Source organism: Crinia signifera, chromosome 3 (genome assembly GCF_055691185.1).
Source record: "Crinia signifera chromosome 3, ASM5569118v1, whole genome shotgun sequence".
Classification (NCBI taxonomy): domain Eukaryota; kingdom Metazoa; phylum Chordata; class Amphibia; order Anura; family Myobatrachidae; genus Crinia; species Crinia signifera.
This window is the reverse complement of record NC_139219.1, coordinates 55,595,383-55,621,186: the sequence shown is the minus strand read 5'-3', so window position 1 is coordinate 55,621,186 and position 25,804 is coordinate 55,595,383. Positions and strand designations below refer to the sequence as shown.

Below are 25,804 nucleotides of genomic sequence, written 5' to 3'. Positions count from 1 at the left end.
CCTCCAAACAGACCTGTGAATCATGGCATCACGGCCCCAACCCTCTTTTGTTTGTTTGTTTGTTTGTTTGTTTTGACAGTGGGGTAAAGCTTTGTACACATAAAGGTGCCCATACACGTGGCGATCCCGGCGATGCGATATGTGCTATGAGATGCGCGCTCCTGCGGCATCTCATCGCACAGTACAAAAAGTATGTGCTGCACATACTTTTTGTACTGTCTTTTTATCGCATTGCATTGCATGCACATGGCATGCACACCACATGCGATGCGATGCTATTTTAGCCCAAAACGCATGCCGGAATCGGCATGTGTATAGGCACCTATAGTGTGATTTTGGCTATGGCCAATTTTGACCATGCAATTTCCCTTGAACTCCCCAAATCCAAACAATATTGATTATCTTCACTTGACATTTTGACTATGTGCTATTTGACCTATGGCCAAATATATTACAAGCCACATAGTCAAAATTGACTTGTCTGCACAACCTATTAATCTATGCTATACCGACCTTGTGCTGCACTGCATCGGTATTGCAAGCAGGGGAAAGAAACACTGTGGGGTATATTCAACGAAAAGTTTGCGACATGAATAGATCGGAATGGGTTCTAATTTATTCAATGCTATCTTTTTTTTTCCGACAGGTCGAAATGTTTTGACCTGCCGAAAAGCAGGTAATGGCCACTAATCCACCTGCTTTTGACGGAAACACAGCCAAAACTGAAGGTTTCCGTCAATCTCAATCCAACATTAAAAGATTCCAGATTGAGGCAGGGAGGATGGCACCGGGTGAGCACGGCACCGTCCTCTTGTCCGTCAATGCCCGCACCCTCTCATACCCATTGGCCAACTCCCATACCCACCGCCGCTGTGCCAGATGAGAGCAGCTCACCCGTCCCGGCTCCCGCTGCCTCCAGCCATCTCGCTCACCCGGTCCCCGCGCCGGCCGGGTGAGTATCAAGTCAGCGGGCAAATTCAACGTCGGATTTGGCTGCTGCATTGAATAATGGATGCCGGATCCATTCCGGTAAAAGAATATTGGAACGGATCTGGCATCAATTCTGATGGGACAAGAATTGCTGTCTTGTACCTAAATACTATTGCAGCAGTCCTGCTGCAAAAAAGGAGTCAGCAGAATGGTATTGCAGTGTCTTACATGTCAATGCTATGGTTGTGTTTTATATATACGAGGGTATTCAATCATTGCCAGGTGAAAAAAACAGACATGATTTGCCAATCAGTATTTTATCACAGGCATTCAGCGGCCATTGTAGCCCATATTGTTTCACTTTTTTGGGTTGAACCGGCATGGGTGAAAACAGATACAAAATTGGGTCAAAAGCAGCCACAAATTCACCAAAACACGTGGATTTGCAGCAAATTTGTTATGCACGCAGTATTCGGTGCTGCTGGATTTTTCACCCATCGAAAAATCGTAAATAGATTGAATACCCCCATAGTGTAGGTCTAGAGATTTCATGTACCTGTAATCCAACAGTTATGCAGCAAGCAAGGAGCACCACAGTATCTACACTTTACCCATCTTTTAAATATTACGTTCTTCAAAATCTTGGGGGTTTTGTATTTGGAGGGAATTTGAGAAGCATGTGTCTGCCCAACCCTGGGAACAATCTGATCATGCTGCTCTAGACAATAATTTGATTGTAATAACCATAAATAAATGTTGCAAATTGGCAACTTGCGCACGTCATTAACTTCTATAGGCGATTGCAGAGTGCTACTATTCGCAGCCTGGTTCTCCATATGCATCGCAGCATAGCTGGCATGGCAAATGTGCCCATGACTGTGCAGTGTGCATGTGTACACATGCGCAAGTTCTTATCATCTATATCTGTATGCTCCTATGAAACTACAGAACAAATGGTCTCTGCGTTGCCAGCAGAAATATCAGACAAAATAAAAGCTGTTACTAAAGGTCATAAAAACAACATTAACATAAAATTCAGCATAGTGTAACATAATCCAGTAAAAATCATAGTACATAATTACATCATTATTTCTTTTTTTGTGTCATTGAACCTGAGAGTCCTATAATAACTGAAATTTGTTTCATCAACTTTCATGAATCTAAAACTGGATGCACACTAGGTAATATGTGTACCCAGCACCATCACGGGAACCGGCAGTGAAACTGGTATTAACAAGTGCACTGACCTCAAGTGTCCTCAGTAGGCCTGGCATGTACTGTAGGGCCAAAGGAGCATGTTGAGGGTGACTATGAGGGGTATTTAATCCTGGCGGATATTTCCGCTTGTGGGAAACTTTGGGCTTTTTCAACAATAATAGTTCGGATAAACATTTGACCTATTCAATGTCTGTTCCGACTTTTGGAAACATTATGAATGTCGGGGAAAAAACGTGGATCGACAAATCCACTTTTTTAAAATGGAAACAGCCTCTAATTCGACATTTTATCACCCGTTTTCGACAATGCAGTCAGATCTGCAGCGGTGAGTCCTGACCATTAAGTGCTGGCCGATATTTACGACTAACAGAAATATTGGCCACGATTGAATACCCGATATGTGCGGGAGCGCGCATCGTCAGCAGCATAGCAGATACACACTGAACCAGTTACCCAGAATTGTTGGTCCGATCCGCCAGATTAGATGACATATCCTTTAGTGTGTACCCAACTTAGGGGTATAGTAAATCTCTGCCGATATTTCTGACAGGGGAAATATCGTCTGTTCAGTATTCAATCCCGACCTGGACTCGCCTGCTACAGACCTGCCTCCCTATGTCTGTATTGTCGGAAGCGACTGTGGATTGCTGAATTGGCGGTTTAGCCGAGCCACGGACTTTCCGACACTCGACAGATGGAACATTGAATTTCGGCTGTCAAGTTGCAGTCGGAAAACCTGAAACGGCTTGGGATATTAACTGTCAGGATATTCCGACAGTCAGAATCTGGATTGAATACACCCCCATAATGTGTAGATGGCAATTCTGCATTGTTAGCCTACATCACTGCCTTTACTGGAAAGGTAGTGATCCCATTGTGAGGAAGTACTAAAGCTGTATATTTATATTTTTATTGCTATTATTCTAATTATATTGCATTTCTGTTGAGTGCAGGGCCTTTACTGTATTGTTTCACAGTAGTCGAATATCTCATTAAACATTTACGGATGGATGAAGCCGAGAAAGAATAACTGTATGGTATAATTCTTAGAGAAAAATGGGAGCAGTGACATAACCACAAAATCCAAATGCTTTGCTCATTGCTGAAAGCATCAAGTGATCAGTACAGCTGCTGTCTCTGTCTTATTGGGAATACAGTAAATCAGAGTGGAATACGATGGATTTAATGACTGACAATAAAAGAGATATATACTTAGAAGTATACATGATAATAGACTGTCTTATGTCATACAATACCTATCCAAATCACTGCTAACAATACCTTCTGGGAATATGATGCAAGCTGCACAGTGAGAACAGATGACCTAAGGCTATAGATGTGAGTCTGCTACATATCGTCTCCACCCGCCCCACACATACTCTCTAGATGGAAAAACGATTTTTAACACCTGGATAGAAATTTAATTAAAGATTATTTTAATACAGTAATTTTTAAACAGCAAACATTATTTGTTATGGAATGCATAAAGAGTGAGATAGATTATAAATGGGGTAAGATAGAGGAAGTACAGGAGGGCAAGATGGTTATGAATGGATCTAGATATATAGATAGATTTCACATCACAAATTCCGGACTTTGCTGCGTTTAGTTTATTGCCGGGTCTCTGATGTCATCCGGAGGCAGGGTGGCGCATCAGGTGGGGGGAGGAGGCAGCACTGAGATGACGCTTCTGTCTCCTCGATGGAAGTAAATGGGAGCTGGGTCGTTCGACCCGGGTTACCCGTTTGCGTTGCCGAGCAACCCCGGCCCAACCCGGCAATAACAGTTCTTTCATCCCGGGTCGGAATGCCGGGTTACTGGACCCAGGACATTCAAAATGGTCCTTTCACACCACATGTTGACCTGGCAACAACCTGGGATTTACATGGGTTTTTGTGTGTGGTGTGAAAGCGGTACCTGTGAGATACATTTTAAAAAGCTAGTGAGAAATAATAGAGGGAACTGAATAGCGAGTTACATAGAAATGTTGAATTCGAGGGCAGATCAGAATCATATGGCCCATCCAGTCTAACAGTTAGGGCAGTGATTCCCAAACTGTGTGCCGTGGCACCCTGGGGTGCCTTGGAAGACTTGCAGGGGTGCCCTGGATGGTGGTCTTTGACCAATTCAAAATGATTTATGACCAATGTAATAGAAAAATTGTAGGCAAACAAAAGTGAATCCTGTCCATTACCACATAACTGGCCCTAAGGATGAGATAGGAACAGACATTACTTAATAATATTTTTTTCCCTATTTTATCAATCGGAAACTTTTGGCCTTGGGGTGCCGTGAAAAAATTTCAGATACTCAGGGGCACCCTCATTCAAAAATGTTGGGAACCACTGCGTTAGGGTATTAGGGCTAGGGATCTCGGTTAGGGGTTATGGTATTAAGGATAGGGAAGTAGGGTTGTTTTAGTGGTTGGTTAGAGGTGAGGGTATTATCATTAGTTTGGGGGATGGGGTTAGGGTATTTGGAATAGGATATTAAGGTTGGTTTATCAGTTTGGCTTAAGGTTTTAGGGTTAGGATTAGGTTATGGTCAGAGGTTAGTGTACTGGGGCCAGGGATAAGGTATTAGGATTAATGTTTACTGAGTAGACTGCTATGGTTACACACAATGCGTCAGTAAGCCAGTGCTATACAGGGTAGGCAGGGCATGCTGGGATGTGTAGTTACACAACTGCTGTAGTGTCAAGGTTAGACATCACTGGTATAGCCAATTAGCATTCACCATCTTTTTATTCTATGGCTTGTGGGTAAACCTACTATCTAGCTCTGTGACCAACTCTCACTCACACACTGTAACATCACCGTTACCATAACAATACACAGCGCTTATTCTGCCTATGCCACTGTAAAGGTGGCCATACGCACACAGATTTATCTTCAGATCTGTCTGGTTGGAACAAAAACATGGTTATGGATGAGAGCAAATGACACTCCGCCCTTCTGAGGGTGACCAGGGCGGCTGGATCAGCATTGCCCAAACTTTATGGTGCTTGGTAATGTCTGTTCCATGTTACAGCATTCAGACATGTGATATTGGGACAATATAGCCCATCCCGATCTGTAAACCTCCACTCAATTTGGTTAAAAAAATTAAGTTAGATTATGGAACATGTAAAATAGAAAGGCAATATAGATAATGTAGGGGGTAAATAGTGAAATAGATTATGAAGGGGGTTAGGTCATGAGAAATATTTGTATGTCAATCTCCAATTAATACACTGGTAGATATATGAATCCCCCTTAGGTTTCTGTGACCTGTATACAAGCAGCCTGTCTACAGTTTTATCTGGACTTAGAAATTACAGTAGGCTATATTAATAGCAATTAATATGTACATATATACACACATGCATACATCCATATACTATATTGTATTCAATCTATGAAATATAACAAGTATAAAATGTCACAACCCTTATTTGCCTGCCTGTTATCTGATATGCCAGAGTATTTACATATGAAGTCTATTACCTTTAAACTTGTACAGTGATAAACCTCTGGTTGATAACCTAGGGAAATTGTGCTGTTGGGCGTAAATTTTTTGAGACTTTTTGTTTGAATTTGCACATACATTGCTCTCACTTCTACACCTATGGTGACTGCCACATATGTCTTACATACAACTACTTGCACTTATAGTGGCTCAGCCCAGGTTGGAAAGTGAGGTGTAAATGTGTGCAAAGTACAGTAATAAGGTGTTTGCACTAAATTCATCCCATGCTGATAATAAGAAAAGACATATGCTCCTATTTGGAGGCAAATCAGCCTTTGGGGCAAAATATGTACTTCTGATGGATCCGATACGATTTGCCGGCGGTCGGGATCCCGGCGGTCGGAATCCCGACACTGGAATCCCGACCGCCGAAATCCCGACAAGGGGGGGACATGGATCGCCCCCCCTTGCGGGCTCGCTGCGCTCGCCACGCAGCGGGCCCGGTGCCTCGCTACGCTCGGCACGCTATTTTATTCTCCCTCTATGGGTGTCGTGGACACCCACGGAGGGAGAAAGTTTCGGGATTTCGGCGGTCGGGATTCCAGTGTCGGGATTCCGACCGCCGGGATCCCGACCGCCGGCAAATTAACTGCATCCCCTTCTGATGATGCCTTATACTGTTATTATTGTTATGTGGCTGCTGCAATCTATACTTGCCATGTAGGCTCACCAGGGGGCGGTATTCTGCAAAGGGGGGGCAGGTCTAATGGTGTGGAGATGCAAATAAAATCATCACGCCCCAACCTCACTATGCAATGTACATATTACTGGCTACGAGGGTAGAACCGGCATCTCCGCAGCCCAGGACTACCCCTTTTTCATCTTGGTTCAATCGTTTGTGGGTGTAAATGAAGGGGAACAGGGTAAAGTTGTAGCAGGTGGGAGTAAGATGATGGAGACTTGCCCACTTTTTAAAGTGGCCATAAGTGCTACACGACTTTTGGGAGCCTGCGGCCCATTCCGGGAGAGTAGGCAAGCATGATGCAATCTCATATTTATATTATTAAAAAGAGATTTGCAATTGATTTGCAGCAGTTGGAGGTGATCCTCATTAACAGGCTCAGGCAACAAATAGGTTTATTGATTTCAACTTAATTACTACTTTGCTTTTGTATTTGCATCTCATTTCTTTGTAGATGGTCAATGCTACTTTATTATGTATTACTATGACTGTCCAGACATTTACTATATTGTGTATGAATTATGTACTGTAAATTAAGCACTAATACCATGGCGAAGCCACGCCTCCTGGAATAGTCCAGCCTCATTTACTACTAGTCTCCCCTGCAGTAAGCAGGTGCATGCATATGCTACCCGTGCTTATATAGATAAATCATGCAACACAGCCAGATGTGTAATCTTTTTTTTTTTTCAGGGTGCATTTTTGATTTAGAGGCATATTCCGTCTAGAATGAGAACCTACACCTACAAATTATATTTATTGGGCAGGAATGGGTAGGGTATATTCATCAATATCCTGACTTGCTAATCCTTTTTCTTTACTAGAAATTAGGATCAAGGATTGCTTCTCTGCTTCTTTTTTTACAAAATATGTTCAGACCCATTTTTCACAATAAAAAAAAAATGAAATACACAGCAGAGGTAAAAGTATTTAAACCCTCCATGCGTTACTCAGTGTATATAGAAGTCTGTTCCTTTTTTTTAATGTTGCTGAATATATGGCAGTTTGCCAATCGCCAATGGTGGTAATCCATAACATAACAGGAAATTCATACTAAAGTTGTGTCAACATCAGTTTCAGAGGATCCCTCCTCTACAGGCAAAGTAAAATGAATGGTCTCTCTTAAGAGCCATAAATTAAGATAATTTCTGAGGGCAGTCATTTCTCATCTGCTTTAGCCAGACAAACTTAGTACTGATGTTCACGTATAAGTGATGTTTAGACAGTTGGGTACTTACTCGATCCTTTGGGACTTATTTATGTCTCGCTTGCCTTCTGCTAGCATGTTTGCAATTCTAAGGTTGCATGACATTTAATACTTTCGATAGGCCACTGGTGAAAATTGCAGATACAAAATGATAGGACTTCACTGAACAAAGACGCAATAGAAACTTGCAAATAATTGTGCTGATTAGGTTTCCTATTAATGGTTTGCAAATGTGTTTAAAGTTTAAACGCACACAGAAAAAAAAATTAAATTCTCTCTATAAACAAAATAGAAAGTCGTTATGATTTTTTTTTCATTTTATTCAGCGATAAGGTCAAAGTTTCTCATAGATCGCAAGTATGAAAAATATTTCACCGAAAATAAAAATTTAACAAAACAAAAAAAAAAATTAAAACAAAGCTGAATATGTGTAGCATTGGATCAAGGCACATACAAATACAGCCAAAGGGCATATAATGCTTTTTGGCATTTATATAAAAAAATAGAGAGAAAGGGGGGGTATGGCAACAAAAGTGTATTTTGTTTAAATATTAAATTAACAGAAGGACAAATTAACATGGTACATATTTTTAACACAATATGCAATTATGTAGTAATGGGCACTATGAACCAGGTTTTTCTGCTGGAAAAAAATAGCTTTTTTTGGGAGCCGTGTTTAGTCTACATTTTATATGTAATAAATATCGTTTTAAAGATGGATAAAATGTTTTACTCCATGTAAAACTGTGTCAAATTTTAATTTCCAAGTACTTTTTTAAATGAGATGTAGCCTCCTTTAAACTTTCAATTCTACATACGTTATATGTATTTTAAGAAAACATTTAAATATATAGCTTATACATATTTTGTTGGATTTATTTATGATGTAATACTTTTTTTTTAATTAGCACCTATATATTATGCAGGACTATACAAATTATTGTCATTTATGTTTGTTTACAACTTCAGGTTATTCTACATGCTTACAAAATAAGTACTTGGAGGCAAAAATGTCATCAATGACCATGGAAAGGTGTTAATATGTTATTTGGAATATTTTATGAACAGTTTCAGTACTACAGCGACCTCTATGACTCTTAAAGACCAGTTTGCACTGGAAGTTCTAAATAACTTCTAAATAAACAAAAAAAAATATTTTAAATAGATATTTGTGCCATAGAACCATAACCAATGTCTTCATAAACTTCGTTCTTATTATAAAAAACTTATAATGCCCATTACTACACACATTGGGATTTGTTTTTGTTTATTGAGTTTCTTTTGTACAATACTTTTTTGTTTTACAGACCCAACAAAATACTGTTGTTTGGATTATTTCCTATTTTTGTAGCTAAGTCTTATTCATACCATGATTAGAAATGAAATGCAAAAATGGCCTGTGCTTATAATACAAAGATCTGGGAAAATTAGGAAAAAAAAATCCTGATTGTTCAACACAGCAAAAAAAAATTCACTTTCACAGTCAACAAGTCATTTTACTCAGTAGAACACAAAAAAAGAGTTAAATGGTCTGTAACTTTCAATATTAGCAAGGAAAATACAGTACAAATTACAAAAAATACTAAAATAGAGAATTGTGGTCAGGCGACAAACTACACTTAATCGTAGCAGCAACCTGAAATTTTTCAACTTTTAATAAAAAGTTCTTAAATATAAATTATATGGCAAATGTACAGTACATTGCTCCTTCAAATGTTTTTGTCTTTTTTTTATTAATCCAGTGTTTTTCAGTACAACAGTGAATGCCATTCACTTATTTTAGTTCCTATAAAAAGTCTTGTGCCCTTAAGCATCATGAATGTGAATGGTCAGAATCTGGTATACCACTGTCCCTGTAGCTTCTATTACTGCTGCTTTCACTATGGCTGGTTTTGTACAAGCTCACACCATTGGATGGAAATATAGTGTGTAATATAAACTCCTCCTTGGACATTGGCTCATTGTTTATTGGTATCATTTGAAAAGAGGTTTCCCTGATTTCTAAAATGGAGTTGTCCTTCTTAGTCCCCGCCTCTGCATAGTCGTCTTTTCTTCTACGGCCCTTGCTGTAGGCACAGTTCCTGGAAAAGAGGGATCCATTCCGATGGACATACCAACAAACCAAAGCAAGTAGTGTGATAGCCACCAGTGCCACCGCTCCACCGATGATGGCAGCTAGAGGTAAACTAGAGTTTTTATAAGGCTCCTTCTCCTGCTCTCGGTTTAGTGTTGTGGTTGGGTTGTACATTTTAAGTGGAGCAGTCTCTGTTTCGATGCATACTGGAGTTTCGTCGAATAAGAAGAAGTTACCGGTTTCCATGGGAACCATACATATACGGTATGGGGACTCTGGCTCTAGTGCTGTAAGCAAGTATTCCGTTCGGTCACCTGTCACAATGGTTTCCGTTATAGATCCAAAAACTGGACTGTGACCTAACTGCCAGCTCAGTCTCAGAGACTTCATTGGTAATGCAATTTTCCAAGAAATATGTATTGTTTCAACAGTGACAGATTTCACATTAATTGTGATAATTTTTCTCACTGGTATCGGGGTGGTTCTGTAGATTCTGTTGACATCTGGTGGTTTTATCTCTGGCTGTTTAGTCACAGACATTGGCCGTTGTCCTTGTGCTGGAAGTAAAGTGTTTAACATAGTTGTTGTTGTAATAAGAATTGTATTTGTATTAATATTGTCTTTACAATCAAATAATTCTTTGTTAAGGTCTTTGATGGTCATTCCCCTTACACGCTCAGGTGCCTGGCACATCAGCCCACGGACATTAACTTTGGAAGGCAAAGACTGCAGCCAGTCACGAACCCATTTCATTTTGCAACCACAATACCAAGGATTGTTGCGTAGGAACAACTGTGTCAAATTATCTAAGTCATCAAAAATACCCTGGGGTAACGATGTAATGTTATTATTTGACATATCAAGTCGATAAAGTTGAGTTAGATCAGCAAAAGCATTGGGAGGTACATAGTTCATATGATTCTCCTGTAGGTAAAGCTTTCTCAGGTTTGTGCCTGGTAAGTTTGCTGGGGGAGATGTCAGTGAATTACGAACTAATGAGAGTTCTGTCAGATTAATCAAGTTCATAAAGACTCTCTCCCCAAGGCCATAATTGTTTAAAAGATTTCCATCCAAAACAAGACGCTTTAGATTTGTGAGGTCCTGCAAAGAGATCTCTGCAATCGTGGAAATACGATTATCATCCATACGCAACTCTTCAATCGTTCTAGGCAAACCCCAGGGTATTGTGCTTAGGTGATTTCGTGAAAGGAAAAGGAGACGGAGATAGATGTTGTCTCGGAACGCGCCATCCTCGATGCTAACCGCAGAGACAGAATTATCATCTAGATGCAGCTCTTCAATGGAAGGAATCTGTGAAAGTGCATCATAGGTAATTGTCCGTATATTGTTTTCCTGCAGATGTAGCTCTTTAACGTTTTTTGGGAGGTTAATTGGAAATTCATCTAAACTGTTTCGATACAAATAGATTCTCTCAACTTTATCCAAGCCTTTCAAATCTGAAGGTATCCCAGCATTGTTGATCTGATTATTTTGAAGATAAAGAGTTGTAGCATCCTCTGGAATCCCCGAAGGAATAGATGTCAAGTCCCTATCATTGCAATAAATGAAGCCTCCATCACATCGGCATAGCGAAGGGCAGGATTTGGCACTGACGTGTTGTGGCGCCATTCGGAGTAGTAACAGCAATTGAGTCCAGGCTAAAAGAAAGTTCCAGGTGTCAGCACTCATGGTCATGAAGGATGAAGGCTTCAATCTGGTGGTCTGAAAGAAAATAAAAAGATAGGATTAGTATCTCTATTTTAAGAAAATTGTAATTGAAGTAAAAAGAAAAAGTAGAACCGCAATATTGCAACCTTCCTCAACTTTTCCAGTAAGAACGCAGATTATATATGGTCAATAATAATCTTTACTAGTTTGGTGACATCTTTTGGACAATCCCAGATGTAAAATATCAGTTATTTTATAAAAAGCGTACAAAATTACAGGTTCCAGCATAACATTGCAAAATATAGCCTGGTGTTTAAGAGATTGTAAAAATCCTTTTTTATTATTTACTTTAGGAAACCTGCATACTAACATTGAATAAGGTGACCACTAGAGGCACTGTTACATTATAATCTATATAGGGAATGTGTATTCTATGCAGAATCATATCTAGATATTTTATTGGAGACATACAGATAAATTAAGGCAACCTAAAACATTATCTACAGTATTTTAGTTATTTACAGTTGATTGTGTGTGTTGTTGTTTTTTTGTGAGACTTGTACAGAAAGTAGTTTTCTTTAATTATTTACAATACATATTTCAGTATTTATATACAATAAACTTAGAAATATTTATTGTGTTTGCTCTGTATTACACAATGCCCTATAATTAATGTAGCACTTTATTAATGCTTGCGGTTTTAAAGTGCTATATGACTTAATTTGAATAAATTATATTATATACCTGGGTGTAAGCTATTTGCTGATATCTGTATAGTGAATCTCTTGAGCAACATTTACTGATTCTCTATCTGCAGAATTACATAAATTCCTCCTTTTCCTCTGGGTCCTGAATGGTTTTTATATGTATACAGCATACACCTTGTTTACTTGTGTAACAATAACATATAAATTATGTTGTCGGCAGTTTCCTACTTTAACTGAGTGGTTGGCAGCATCATATAATGTATTCTACAACCTTTAGTCATACAGCCTATTGTCTTACAATATAAAAGAACAGAGGTGTTATGCAGTAGCAGTGGCTGATAACACATCATCGGCTGTGTGCTCAAACCTGATTCTGATTGGCTAAAAAAATATAGGAATTAGCCTATCCAGATGTATAGTACAATACACTCTTCCATATGTACTCTACTATACAACAGTTACCTGAAGTTAAAGTGCCCATTTAAGTGTTCCTGACACAGATGGGACTTAAGGGCATCTCAGGTTCCAGCCTGCATCATGAAACATACTCTGATTGTATTAGAATTTCTTTGCTTTTTTTTTTTTTTTTTTTTTTTACTCCCTCTTATGTGCTCTTTAATGGAAGTTAGACAAAAACATACCTGTAGTTTGATCTGTTGTTCCCTTGAGTTCTCTCGCTGGACAATGTTTTTAAAGGCCTTGTGTTCACAGAATAGCAAGGTCTGGGTTATCTCATTGAGCAGTTTTTCTTTCACAGTGTTTATTCAAACAGTCCGAACTGGTGGAAGAAGGCAATGAATTCCACTATCTCTTATCCACATCACAGCAAACGTTTACTACCGACACCAAATAGTGTGTTTAATGAGTTTCAGTTTCCTATGACAACATGAAATTTCCTTGTATGCCAAATTAACGGTTTCTTTATAATCCCCTTTGGCTGGCTTAATTTTCATGCCAGAATTGGGCTTTCCATTTACAAACGCTCCTCAGCAACACCAGTAAAATAACTCCACACCAAGGGCATTATTCATAATGTAAAGGCTTAAATAAATAGTGCACTCAGTGTAGGTACATGCTTTCTTTTTGTATTTCCTGTGCAAACTCAACCATGAATGCTCTCTGTACAGTAGTCACATCCAGAAAGGTTCACACCCGTTGTGAAAACATCAAGTTTTCCAAGCCAAACTTGAAGACTTGATTGCAAAAAAATAAAAATTGGAAGAAATTTATCAGGAATAGCTATTCGAGCTTTTGGAAAGTTTTCTTATAGGCGAAACAAAGTGTGCTCGTCTGCTGTCCAAAAAATTCCTTGTGAGATAGTCTTCATATAGGTTTCCTAGAGAGAGAAAAAAAATGATTTTAATGAGCAGGGTAAGGAAGTTTGAATCTTGGCATAATAGAAGAAAATTGAATTGCGTGCTTATGCTTGATTGATGTACATTCATTAGTGTTATAATAAACAAAACTATTTACTCTCCTCTCCTTCCAAACCTCAAAGTTCCCAAAGGTCACGAGCATGGTACCACTCGCTGCCACGTTTTCTACTATTTCACATCAGCCATTCCAGTGCATCCATCCGAGAGCAACTGTAATTGAAGTCAGCTTCAATCAACCAACTGCAGAGAAATTACTTTAGCAAACGGTGACACCTGTCCTTTTCGATTACAAAGTGAAGCACAATCCTTTGCTGTCCACCACTTGTATACATGTAATAGATAACCAAGACCCGAAGCCATTCCTGATTTTGTGCAAGCGAGCAGTACCGTTAAAGCTGCACACAATAAAATGTTTTAGTGTAACATTTGCTTTGAATCTCAACCAACAAAAGCTTTTTAAATCTATACAAACAAATATATACACACACACACAAAGATTTGTAGTATACTTGTTGCCTAAATATCACAGTAGAAGTATTTTTGTGGGTGGAACCCAAGTTCAACCAATGACCTTACTAGAAATTTGTGATATCAACGAAACACGAGCACAATATGGCCGCCTATTTTTATTATGGGTGACAGTATAGAGTATGTAGATGTAGTTGAACCCTATGCAAGTGTTCTAGCAGCACAAACATCACAAATCAGATGCTGTTAAGTCCCGGGTATCATTTGCCTGGGATTTGTGTAATTCTTTTTTTTTTGGGGCTTCAGTAAGGGTCAAACTTACCAAGGTGCTCAGAGTGACAAGTAAGAGAATTTGAGTAAGCTGGAAATACTTGACCCTGAAATTAAGGAATGCCATAGCAGCAATTTGCTTCTCCGTTCAGTAATTACATGGCATCCAGCAAGCAGAGCATCTGTTCCAGAATTAAAATGCTCTGCAGTGCCAGTATGCTGAATAATAGATGCAGGAGCCTCCTTTTATATAAAATAGATTCCATCTCCAGACGATTAATCTTTAAAGATATATGGCTAAGATAACTGTGAATGTGGATACTGCTTAAAGTGAGGTGCCTCTGGCCTAAACACTTTTAAAGACACAGTTTTCCCTACTTATCTACCGGAACGGTTCAAATGGTGCGCAAGAAGGAACTCTGTCTTCTTGCCAGTAACAGTGATAGCTGGTCAGCAGATAATTCTGACACTTATTTACCAGCAGTAACCATCACTAGATTAAGAGTTAAGCTCCTCTTTACCTTTTAAAGTTAACCATTAGTCTGTATTGATAAGTGTTGTCCACGTCTACATCGATTTTTATTTTAAATTTGTTAACAACCTCTCAAGTGAATCATCACTGCGGCTAAGATTACAATGAAACGTTTTCTTGCTTCAGCTATCTCCATTCTTTTAACTAAAAAAACACTGTTCCCTTACCTGTATTGATCGTTAAATAAATATGAATTTGTCCCATTACATTGTTGCTGTACATATCAGCTTACTCAGTGAGGCCGCGATGCGACCTCAGCGCGGCCTGCCGGGTCCCATTAAAGTGAATGGGATACAGGCAAACGCAGCTCCCATTCATGTCCGCGGCATAGCGACAAAATGAATGGGAGGCGGGCACATGCGCACGCTGCTCCCCTTCACTTCAATGGCATACCAGAAGTGCGCTAATGCCCTTTTTCCGCTATGCTGCAACATTCTTGCTGCGATGCGTATGTAATAGGACACATCTGCATATTTTATTTTCTTCCTTTATATTGATTTCAAGTAAATGTAAGTCGTCACACCCATGTATTGCTACAAAGTCATTTTTCAACTTGTTGATTGCCCTAAATTAGCATCTTTGATGAGAGGAAATGACACGGAGAATAAAAGTATTTGCTTGTTTTTACAATGAGTTCTCCACCATGTCTTTTTAACCCCAATTGTCATGCAAATCACTTTCTAATACTGTCATTGTCAAAGGGGCGGTGTTGGACTTAACTGAAAGCTCATTAGGATCAATGGCAACTGTATCCTTTTTTTTCCTGCACAAAGTAAAGCAAAGCTCCATAGAAGCCAAAAAAATGAGAAAAAAACCAACAAAAGGCACAAAACAAAAGCAGACTTTGGGTGGAATAATGAAAAAAAAATAAAGTGGATTAGAATAAATTCTTCAGCAGTTCATAAAGAGATGGCCCTCCTCACATCTGTTTGATATGATGTGATTTGCATATCAATAGCTAGCCAAGATGTTAAATCCAGATCCCTGTAAAATCCCAAAGACATCTGCAGACTAACCTTAGTTTTAGTATATACATTTCTATATAAAATATGACCCAGGCCTCTTCATGACGGAGGATCAAGAGTTGGCAACCCTTCCCTTCTCCATGTTTTATTCTAGAGGTCTATGGCTTATTGTACACTGACTGAGCCGATGCAAAGGAAAGCTTACATTATGACATATTCATAGTTATATTTGTAGTCAGACATGACTTTAGGGCTTTCGTCTTTTGCTACATCAAATAATTGTACTTTTTTTCCACCTTCCACCAGTTGTAGAAATGGCTTTGCTGTGTTTGGCATAGAGTCAGTTCGTATACAGAGTAGGGATTTCCAAGTAATACTGCAGCATGAAAGTATCTGCCATGCCTACTTGTGTTTCACATTGTAGAATTGATGACAGCTTGGGCCATATGCTGCTTAAGCGGTCTGTCTAGCAGTTCCATTTTCCACCATCATCAGATTTCAGACAGGTACCTCACTCACTGTTAAATCTGCAGTCATGGAAAAGACCACCGGGATCTCTGGGGGGTAGTGGGTCAATCGAATGTGTAGCCCTGATTAACACATGTCCTCACATACTATGTCACCATTATGACAATTTTATATATCTATATATTGTACTCTATTGTCCAGGGAATCTCAAACCTGTGTTCAGGGTTTGGAGCACACAGAGCAGACTTCTGTATTTAGTATTTTTTTTTGTATCAATTTTTTGCAGAGTGGACCCAGTGAATGATCTGTCCACCCTCCCCACCACCACATATTTTTTTACAATCCTTTAGGTGTGTACACACGCTGTGATTTGGCAGCCGCTCATATCAATTCGGGGTCCCGCCTCTGCTGGCAGAGAGGAAAGGATGGCGCACCCAGGGGAGGGGGGAGCGGGGTCCATGCTGCATTGAGCAGCATGGTCCTCTTTCTGATATATCAGAAATGGACTGTTATGCACAGTCCATTTCTACATTGGATTCCGGTGCCGCAGGGTTGAGTATCGGGATCAAATCGGCATTGGGTGCTGCAAAGCATGGTGTACACAGCATTAAAGGTGTAAAAATATCTTTACATTTTAGCCTACAAACCTACTGTATTATAACAACATCACAATCATTTGAATTGTTATGTGTCTTGCTTTACTGGAGACATGGGGCGGGGGGAGGGGGAAGTGGGGGGTTAAAACATCAGAGAGCTTTGATTAACCAGTCCACCCCCTTCCTTAGTCACAAAATCATTGCAAAGCCACTTATCATATTGGCAGCACTACATGAATAAGCAACCTATTGCTGCAGCTTACATGTCCCATTACACATCTGCTGCTAATTTCTACATTGTCACCGGCCTAGACTTTAGGACTGTTGCAAATAAAAGCAATGTATCTGTACAGCATAGTCCTACTGACTGTCAGTGTTAGTATCAGTGCTGTGACTAAGCCAATGGACAATTTCTTCAACATATGTACATCCAGCAGTGTCACATGTCACCAATCCTAGCAGAGTATAGGTTTCCTTAGCCAGTCCTGTAGGAATGATAGCATGACCAAGCTAATCAGTGCAGCCATTCATACTGTATGTAACTTATCCAGACTATGAATACTTATGGAGAGGCACAATTGACCTGTACATATAACATATGTGATTCGGGGCCCCTATCCGTCACTAGGTAAGGAAGTATAAACATACAGAATTGGAGCACCAGCCTCTGTACATGACTGCCTGAAATACTGAGTACCCAGCACTCCTGTAATGTTTACATCTTCCAAGAACCCACAATATAAAAACCATATGGTGTATCCAATCTCAGCGCAATTAGGAGCCCAGTGTAAATTTCCTACAGACACTTTACAAATCGCCTATTTGCACAAATTAATAGGGGAATGTGGCTGAAGACTAACCACGTACAGTTGTCAAGGGAACCTAGTCAACTGCTTTTTAGAAAGTATGCAAAACAATTGTGCCCTTTGTCTTAAACGAGTGCAGGAAGTCATTGAGTGTAGTGCTTACCTGTTATTAGTTTAAGAGAGACGCAAGACACCACCTCAGGGCGTGATGAGTGACTGTGTCTGCGCACAGCAGGCTGCAAATTACCAGCATTCTGCAGCACCTCACACTGTTTACCAATCCGCCATTATAATATTTGGTTTTGTGCAATACCTTGTTACAGGGTAGTGCAATTGGCCTGTCAAAGTCAATGGTGTGCGTGTGAAGACATGAAAACATAAAGGAGCTTTCAATCAAATTAAAATGTAATAGAAAACTGTCCTACTCTGGTTACAAATGTTGGGATCCCTGAGCTGACTTCCCATTGCTAGCTGTCTGGCTTTGGGTCTTGTGACATTGATGCAAAACATTTACTGCTGGTACTTCTAAAAATCTGTCGGAGATTGCAAAATTGTGTAGGCCATGAAAAAAAAAATATATATAGAGAGAGAGAGAGAGAGAGAGAGAAGAGAACATTATATATATATATATATATATATATATATATATATATATATCAAAATATAATCAAAAATATATATAAAATAAAAAATATAATTAAAAACTATATATATATATCTATGTATGTATATGTGTGTGTATATATATATATATATATATATATATATATATATATATACACATACACACACACATAAATATGTATACATAAATATTTGCAATAGTAGATACAGTGCAAGGCACCCTGTATTGCATACAGCCTGTCAAGCACAGTGCCATATATAACTATCCGTACAGTATCCATTTTTATGACTGTTTGAACTCGCAGAGCCAGGAAACAGACCACTGACTCTTCTTTGTTCATTGAATAAAAAAAAAAAAGAATTGACAGCTGAAAAAGTGCTCTGACCTCTCTCCAGCCCAGCCTATGCCCACTTGGGGGTGGTAGACTCTGCTAGTCCCCTTTTTCTGTCCAGACCCACAAGTCAGACACTCGCAGCTTCTATCCGCTTTCCCCCAGACTTTAATTGCAACAAAGTCTCCTGTTGAGTGGAACAGTGGTGTCAGCGAGACCAAGCAAAAGTTCTCCTTTTGAAGGACTTTGTGAAACCCTAATGGCCATGCTGATTTCATTAACCATGGTATTTATTTAGTGGTTACCTTGAACAATACAACCAACACCAGAAAAAATGGTGCTAAAAGGACTAAAATCAAAATACCCCACTCCTCCCTGAAGTTGCACCCTTCCGTGTATTTCTGTAGCCCTGGGTTAGTGTAGTATAATGCCATTTACACTGTCCCAATTCCCTTTGTCTAGCTATTGTGGAACTACAATGCCCAGCACAACATGCCAGTTACAGTGATTTGCACTCATAGCTTTCCAGTATTCCAGTTATTCCCTTACACTCTCATTCCATCACACGCACAGACTAGCGTACAAGACAAGCAATTGTATGTGCATTGTACTAAGCATATCAGTCTTCCATCTCAAATATATATATTAGCATTGTGTGCTGCTTCAAAGTACACTCAAAAGCAGCAAACCAATAGGGCAAGATGTCGTTTTCAGGGCATCGCCTGTGCTGCGGTTTGTGAAAGGGTTAACGAAAGCTAAAATGTTGTACAAAGAGTACAATGAAAACCAAAAAATCCACGACTGCAAACTCTGGCAGTGGCGGAATGACTTTACACAAGCCTGTCTTTTCATGGGCAGAGATCTTTTTGTCACGCCGTGAGCTTAAACTGATAATTGTGTTTTTTATCCTGTGGGAGAGTAATGTTCGTTAGGACTGCACACCCGCAGGCACTAGATGGCGAATAATTGGACTTTATCTGATTGGACAGTGCTGTACGAAGAGAATGGACCAAGGGGATAGATAATTAATAGTCTGGTAACAAAGTGTGACAGGAGCCAGAATTTGACCAAATTTATATCCCTTGCTGTGATTCGGCCACAAAGCTGTAAAATAAGGATGTGGACAGTTCTATGCATTTAAAGGGTTACAATATGTTTATGGTCAGCTCCTGTCAGTAATGTGATGCCTTCATATGATTTTAATGGGGATTCATATATACCTAACCACTGAGATTACTCTAGACTGTAAAACATGTATTAATTGGTGGTCATCTTTTATTTTGTGGGGCTAGGAAATATAATTTGCCAGACATGGGAGTGATCAATATATATATATTGGTCATAGTAAGTATATATACATTATAACATTATAGAGAGACTACAGACCCCCCTTATGTACTTGCGTGTGTGTGTGTGTGTGTGTGTGTGTATGTATCTCTCTCTCTCTCTCTTTTTATATATATATATATATATATATATATATATATATATATATATATATATATATACACACACACACAGTATTTATGTATGTGTGTGTGTGTATACACAAATGTAGTGTTAATGTGTGCCACCACACACACACACACAGATATGTTATATATATATAATGTGTGTGCATATGAGTGTGTTGTGTAATAAATATATATATATATATATATATATATATATATATTAAAGTGTGACTCTACAAATGTAGTTAAATAGTTATTATTATATAATATACATGTAACAGATTCTTTTAATGTCATAAGTGCATATATAAGTATTTCCTAGAGGTTTCTAGCCACACTGTTATTATAGTATTTGGGATCCAGTAGACACGGTCAGCTTTGGCATCTCAGCAGATTATTATGGGAATAATATGATTAGACCCCTAATGCTGAATGAATATATTTGCAGGGACTAATCTCCGTTGCTGGATAATACAGCAGGCAGCGGCACGGTCTCTGAGTACAGCTCTCGGTGAGACCTATTGCTTTAATGTGAGCATTATTCACCATCACTGTGGTTTGTTAGCAGCTGCAGCCGGTGGGCAGGAGCCAGGGAAGAGAGCAGGGGGCTCAGATACACACAAAGCTCCGCCGTCCTGGCTTTGTTCCCCCTCACAGCAGCCTGCCTCCTGACAAATATGAACGTGGCCATGGAACACACAGCCACAGAATAAGACACTTTTACCATTAAAACAGTCCCGCAGCATTAGAAAATGCTGCACTATAAAGTACAGTAAATGTTAGGATCACTTGTAAAAAGGTAGATGTCATCTGCTGACGCAGCTATGGTTAAGTACCCTGTACTTGTCGTCTATTGTATTCAACTGGAAGTTACGGTCTTGCTTATTCCTTTATGTACTCTGTAATTGGGTGCTGCAGATCCCCTGTGGCGCCATATAAATAAAGGAGGATAATAATTTCTCTGGATGGGAACACACAACCGCTTGCACTAGAAAAGTACACCCCAACTTCACATCAACTTGCTAATCTGTCTGAGGCCGGTTTATCTGCAGTTTTTCACATGATTTTTTTTTTATATATAATCCAGAATTCCCTTTTCTCAGTGGGGTCCCCAGGCAGAGACAATACTGCTGCCCCCTTAAGCTTGGCATTATCTGTCTCACACGACCTCCCTTCCCGATTGCTATGCTGGTCACATACATCACTTGGTCCAGGCAGTGGATTTTGGTTTAATGCTCAGTATGGGGGGGGGGGGGGGGGGGGGTGTTCTGAAATAAGCTCCTTACTTTCCAGTGCACATAGAAAGGAATCAGGTCTTGTGGAAAAATGGCGTGTTGGAACTAGATTTTCAGCAATTCAGGTTTTGAAACGTAGGTGTAGCTGTTCATTTGTGTTCTGCAAAGTCCGCCGTCTCCACACAAGTAACGTTACATGGCATTGGAGGTACAGCGATGCTTTCCATGTACGCAGAACGCTGCACTGAGGGGCTATTGATTTCCTTTCCAGGACCGAGTATGTTGTAGGGATCATACCAGACATTTATTATCACTATGAACTTATTTCTATTATGTGCATATATTCTGCAGCACTTTACAGACAATATCTGGCCATTCACAGCAGTCCCTGCCCCAGTGGAGCTTACAATCTATTTTCCTTATCACTTGTATACACACACACGCATGCACACACCATGTACATACATTAAGATGCTTTCTTTCATATCCGATGATCCTATACCAGTATATATATCCAGATCCAGCTACTGCTAACTACACAATACAAGCTTTGCAATGATAACGGAATATTCATGCCAACTTCTCCATATCCAGCCCTGGACACTGGGCAGAAGAACTGACAATCTACTATAGCCTACATGTCTGCTCTTGTCAGCTGTGTGTAGTCCCTGGTATCCAACCTGGGAGAACTTGCTAACAAAGTGCTGGGGAGAACAGAACAAGCTGCTGCCATTGCTTATTCTATGCAATCTGTTCACAAGAAAATCTGTAATCTTACATAGTAAAGTGCAACATGAAGAATGCATCCGGGCAGTGGCAAATGATTTGCAGAAATCTGGGCTTACCTGGAAGATCAGTGCAGAGAACAAAAATCCAGTATGGCTAGAGAAGAGGGTGGTGTGTATATTCCAGTCTTTAGTGTAGCAATGCAAAATGTAAGCTCCTCTGTGTGCAGCATGCATGGAGAAAAGGAGTAGGCAGCTAGTGGTGTGAGCTTGTACCAGGCAGCATCATTCCCTGTGCACTGAGAAGTGCTGGAGAGAGAGAAACATTCCACTTAGGTCCTCAGAGCCCACCTCAAAGTCTGAAGTTAAAGCTGCACTCCCACCAGTGGCTGAGTGTGTGGCTGATGTCATTGGAGTGGGCGTGGCTTGTGTCAGCCCTTCCCCAGTGAGGTAACCTCCTCTGCAGACTTGCTGCATTCCCATAACAAACACAAGAGGGAGCTTGAGTAAATCTATCCATAATAACACTGGCACACACTTTGCTGAGCTGTCTCCGTCAATCAGGCATTTTTCCCAATGTACTTTCTTTCTGGATCCTTACTTTCAGGTTACTGTTAACTCTTTCCTTGCTGACATTGTCCAGGCGGATGGGGCTGCACGGCGGTTCGCCTTAGCCACATATTTGAGTTTCAGCCGATAACAATGTAAAGAATACGAATCCTATCTTCTTTTTTTTTTTTATGTTAACACGATTAATTGTAATGATAATATATCATGTAAAAAAAAAAAATTACAATCTTTGGCCAAGTTCCTAGAAATCATTTCTATTGCTATTGTTGCTGTGTGCTTCTATTGAATGCTGCGCTGAATATCCTTCCATAATAAATGCTAGGCTTTGTCTGCCTGTGCGCGCAATTTCAATTTTTATTTTTTATTTTACTTTTTTTGTGAATGGATTCCACAGCTGTCAACAGTGAATGGCACAGAAAACACTCAAATAACAGGAAGGGTAAATAATTAGCATTAATACATAAAGGACGACCTGCATTGTCGATGAGGAGAAATCTCGTTTTTTTCCTTCTTCTTAAATGCGCGCTTGATTACCCGTTATCAGTCCTGGTTGGTACAGAACACAGTGCGGGTCACATACAATGGGCAGATGTTCTGCAGATGTGCAGATCTGGATTTGCCTGGCACCCTTTATACTTATGTACATCCTAAATTCCGCACACAGTAGGCGATATAATGAGGAATATCACTCATTTTGGCATTCTGAGCGATATTGTTCATTAGATCGCCCAGTGTGTATGACTTCAATGATGCCAGACGCACAATCTCACGGGTCGTTAACAGTGCCCTCGGTCATCTGTGCACGTGCTGATGAGAGGGCAGATTGTTAACACGGGCATGCAGCATGCAGCGATATCGACACTCAATGCGTTTCTATGAGCCGTGGGCGTGAATTAGACACACGCATGGCGATGGGACCGCACCAATCGCTACAGGAGTGGCACATGAGGATTGGTGCGGCAGTGATAAGTGCGGCTATATCTGTATCTCATTTATAGGTCAGAACTTTTATTTTAGGGATTAAAATGGGCCTCTAGCATCTGTCAGGAAACTGCAGCGCATATAGCATTACCTAAAAGTTTTGAATTCTGGGAACAATTGAGCATCTACGAGCAATGTATCTCCTGGCAACGAGCAAGAAACCCCTGGTAACGAGCATGTAGGTAAAACAATTCAAATGAATGCATGGAGGAGTGGCTTGGCTGTGCGGCGCAAAATGTATAGTTACCTTACTGAATTATTACATAACCCCTCTTCTATTAATTTCCATGGGATTTGAAAGAGCTCAAAAACCCTCATATTTGAACACAATTTTATAAGTGCAGATAAATGCATCTACCATATTATCTTAGCGCTGAGTCAGAAACATACATATGCAGAGAAGCATGGTGACACAGTGGTTAGCATTGCTGTCTCACCGCACTGAGTTTATAATAAGTTTTTAATATACAAACCCCACACAGATAGGGTCTTAGATTTAATTCAAACTAAGACCCTATCTGTGTGGGGTTTGTATATTCTCCCCATGTTGACATGGGTTCCCTCCCAAATTCATCTGGTTTACTCTAACAATCCAAAAAAAGAAGATAGGTTAATTACCTTTAAAAAAAAAAGTAATAACAATAACCCTGGTGTGTACATGTGCTGGGGAATACAGATTGTAGGTCCCAAAGGGGCAGGGACTGTTTATCATTACTTACCATCTGCATCTCATTGAATATTCCCCCCCCCCCCCCCAAAAAAAAATATATTACATGTATCAATTATCTAGTTGGTGACATTAAGGGACTGATTCAGTCCTGTTCACACAGGTCTGAATTTGGCCCCTCTTCCGATCTGCGCATAGTCTCCAATGCACATGTGCAGGGCCCCACCTGCGAGTGCCTTCAGCTAATTTTTTCCTCGCCGCAGCGCTCGCAGTCTGACTGACGGGTAAGGACGGGGCTTTCTGGGGTAGACCCTGGCATTTTATGGGCGTACTCACAAAACCAGTGGATGCTCTCATAGACACACTGCCTGTTTAGGGTGGGTGAGTAACGTTGGTGCCTGCTCCCAAATTTGCGCTGCTGCAAGCAGCCGCCACGTGACTCCTGGGTCGCGCAGGCAGCTGCGAGCTCTGGACAGAGGGGGAGAAATCCTTTGATGGTAAATAACCATTGAAGGATTTCTCCTCTGTGCTGGTGCTGGCGAACAGATGTGTACCCATTCACATCCATTCGCAGCCCTGCAAAGCCCAGTGAGCAGGTCTGAATCGGGCCATAAGTCACCAGTGTGCAGGCTTAATCATTACTAATATTTAAGAATATTTTCCATAAGCTGGCACATATAAACTCACCACAACGTATACCCTTGGGAGGAAAAAAATGATATTCATTATCGAATGACTGTAAATACCACCGTTACGTAAAAGGGAAGGGCACGTATCAGGGCAATTCCGTGTTCTCCCAATGCCTGGCCCAAGGGATCGGGGAAATCCAGGATTTGTCAATTCCAAGAATTATTGGGAACTGGTGTTTTTAATACACCGTTTTTTGCCAATTTCCAGAGGAAATCAACGATGTCTGGAATCAGACATTCGGGAAAACAGGGACTTATGGCCCACAATACGTATTATTAATGATTATTAAAGTGACTTTAAACAAATACACACAAACGCCAATATATCGCATTCTACTACATTCTAAGTAACCGAACATTCCTAAACTGCCTCTGAAGTCTAATTCAGTCATTTGCTTTAGGATAATATTGACTCCTGTTCTATATTCCAATTGCACTCACTAGTATCTAACTGTTATTAGATGTATCAAGGGTCGCATCGCTATATGGTTCTCTTGAAACAAACATCAAAGCATGATTTACACGGACTGCATGGGTACGCAGAACCTAACACATAGGGGATTGTACTTTGAAGTTATCCTCAGCGTTGTGGCTGTTTAAGAATGTCTGAAAATCTTGTGCTTCTAGAGGATTCTTGAGGTGGTGGTGGGGGGGGGGGGGGGGAGGACACAGAAAAAAATAGTTTTTTGTTTGTTTTGTTTTTACTAATTTCAGTGACTCAGGACTAATCACACACTGCTATATACACTCTCTAAAATACAGCACAAAGAGGAACACATGAAAAGAGACTCACACAACTTACAGATCACTTGATGCGCCCTTAGTAATACAGTTTTTGAAGCTTTTGGGAAGTGGGCGTTGATTGTGTATCAGATATATGCTAATGATACAAAAGGAAGGACTCAAGTCCACATACACAAGTCACATAGCTGCTGCTATTAGCATAATCAGATAATAAACACACCTCGCCTAGCATTACAACAGCGCAATACGCAAAGTGTCTACAGAGTACATGTTTATTAGACAATATTTTGCACAAGAATAATGTCTGTT

The 25,804-nt window shown here is 40.0% G+C and overlaps 2 protein-coding genes across 4 annotated transcripts in view; one reads left to right on the top strand and one right to left on the bottom strand.

The window, feature by feature from the left end:
• MACROD2 (mono-ADP ribosylhydrolase 2) overlaps window positions 1-25,804 on the top strand; it is a 1,799,128-nt gene that overhangs the window by 341,080 nt on the left and 1,432,244 nt on the right. The window lies entirely within an intron of this gene.
• FLRT3 (fibronectin leucine rich transmembrane protein 3) lies at window positions 7,862-22,225 on the bottom strand. Its single transcript, XM_083175823.1, has 3 exons — window positions 21,965-22,225; window positions 12,635-13,329; window positions 7,862-11,340 (listed from the first exon to the last, which is right to left on the bottom strand). The coding sequence occupies exon 3, from the start codon at window positions 11,311-11,313 to the stop codon at window positions 9,358-9,360; it is 1,956 nt and encodes a 651-aa protein (XP_083031949.1). The 5' UTR covers window positions 11,314-11,340; window positions 12,635-13,329; window positions 21,965-22,225; the 3' UTR covers window positions 7,862-9,357.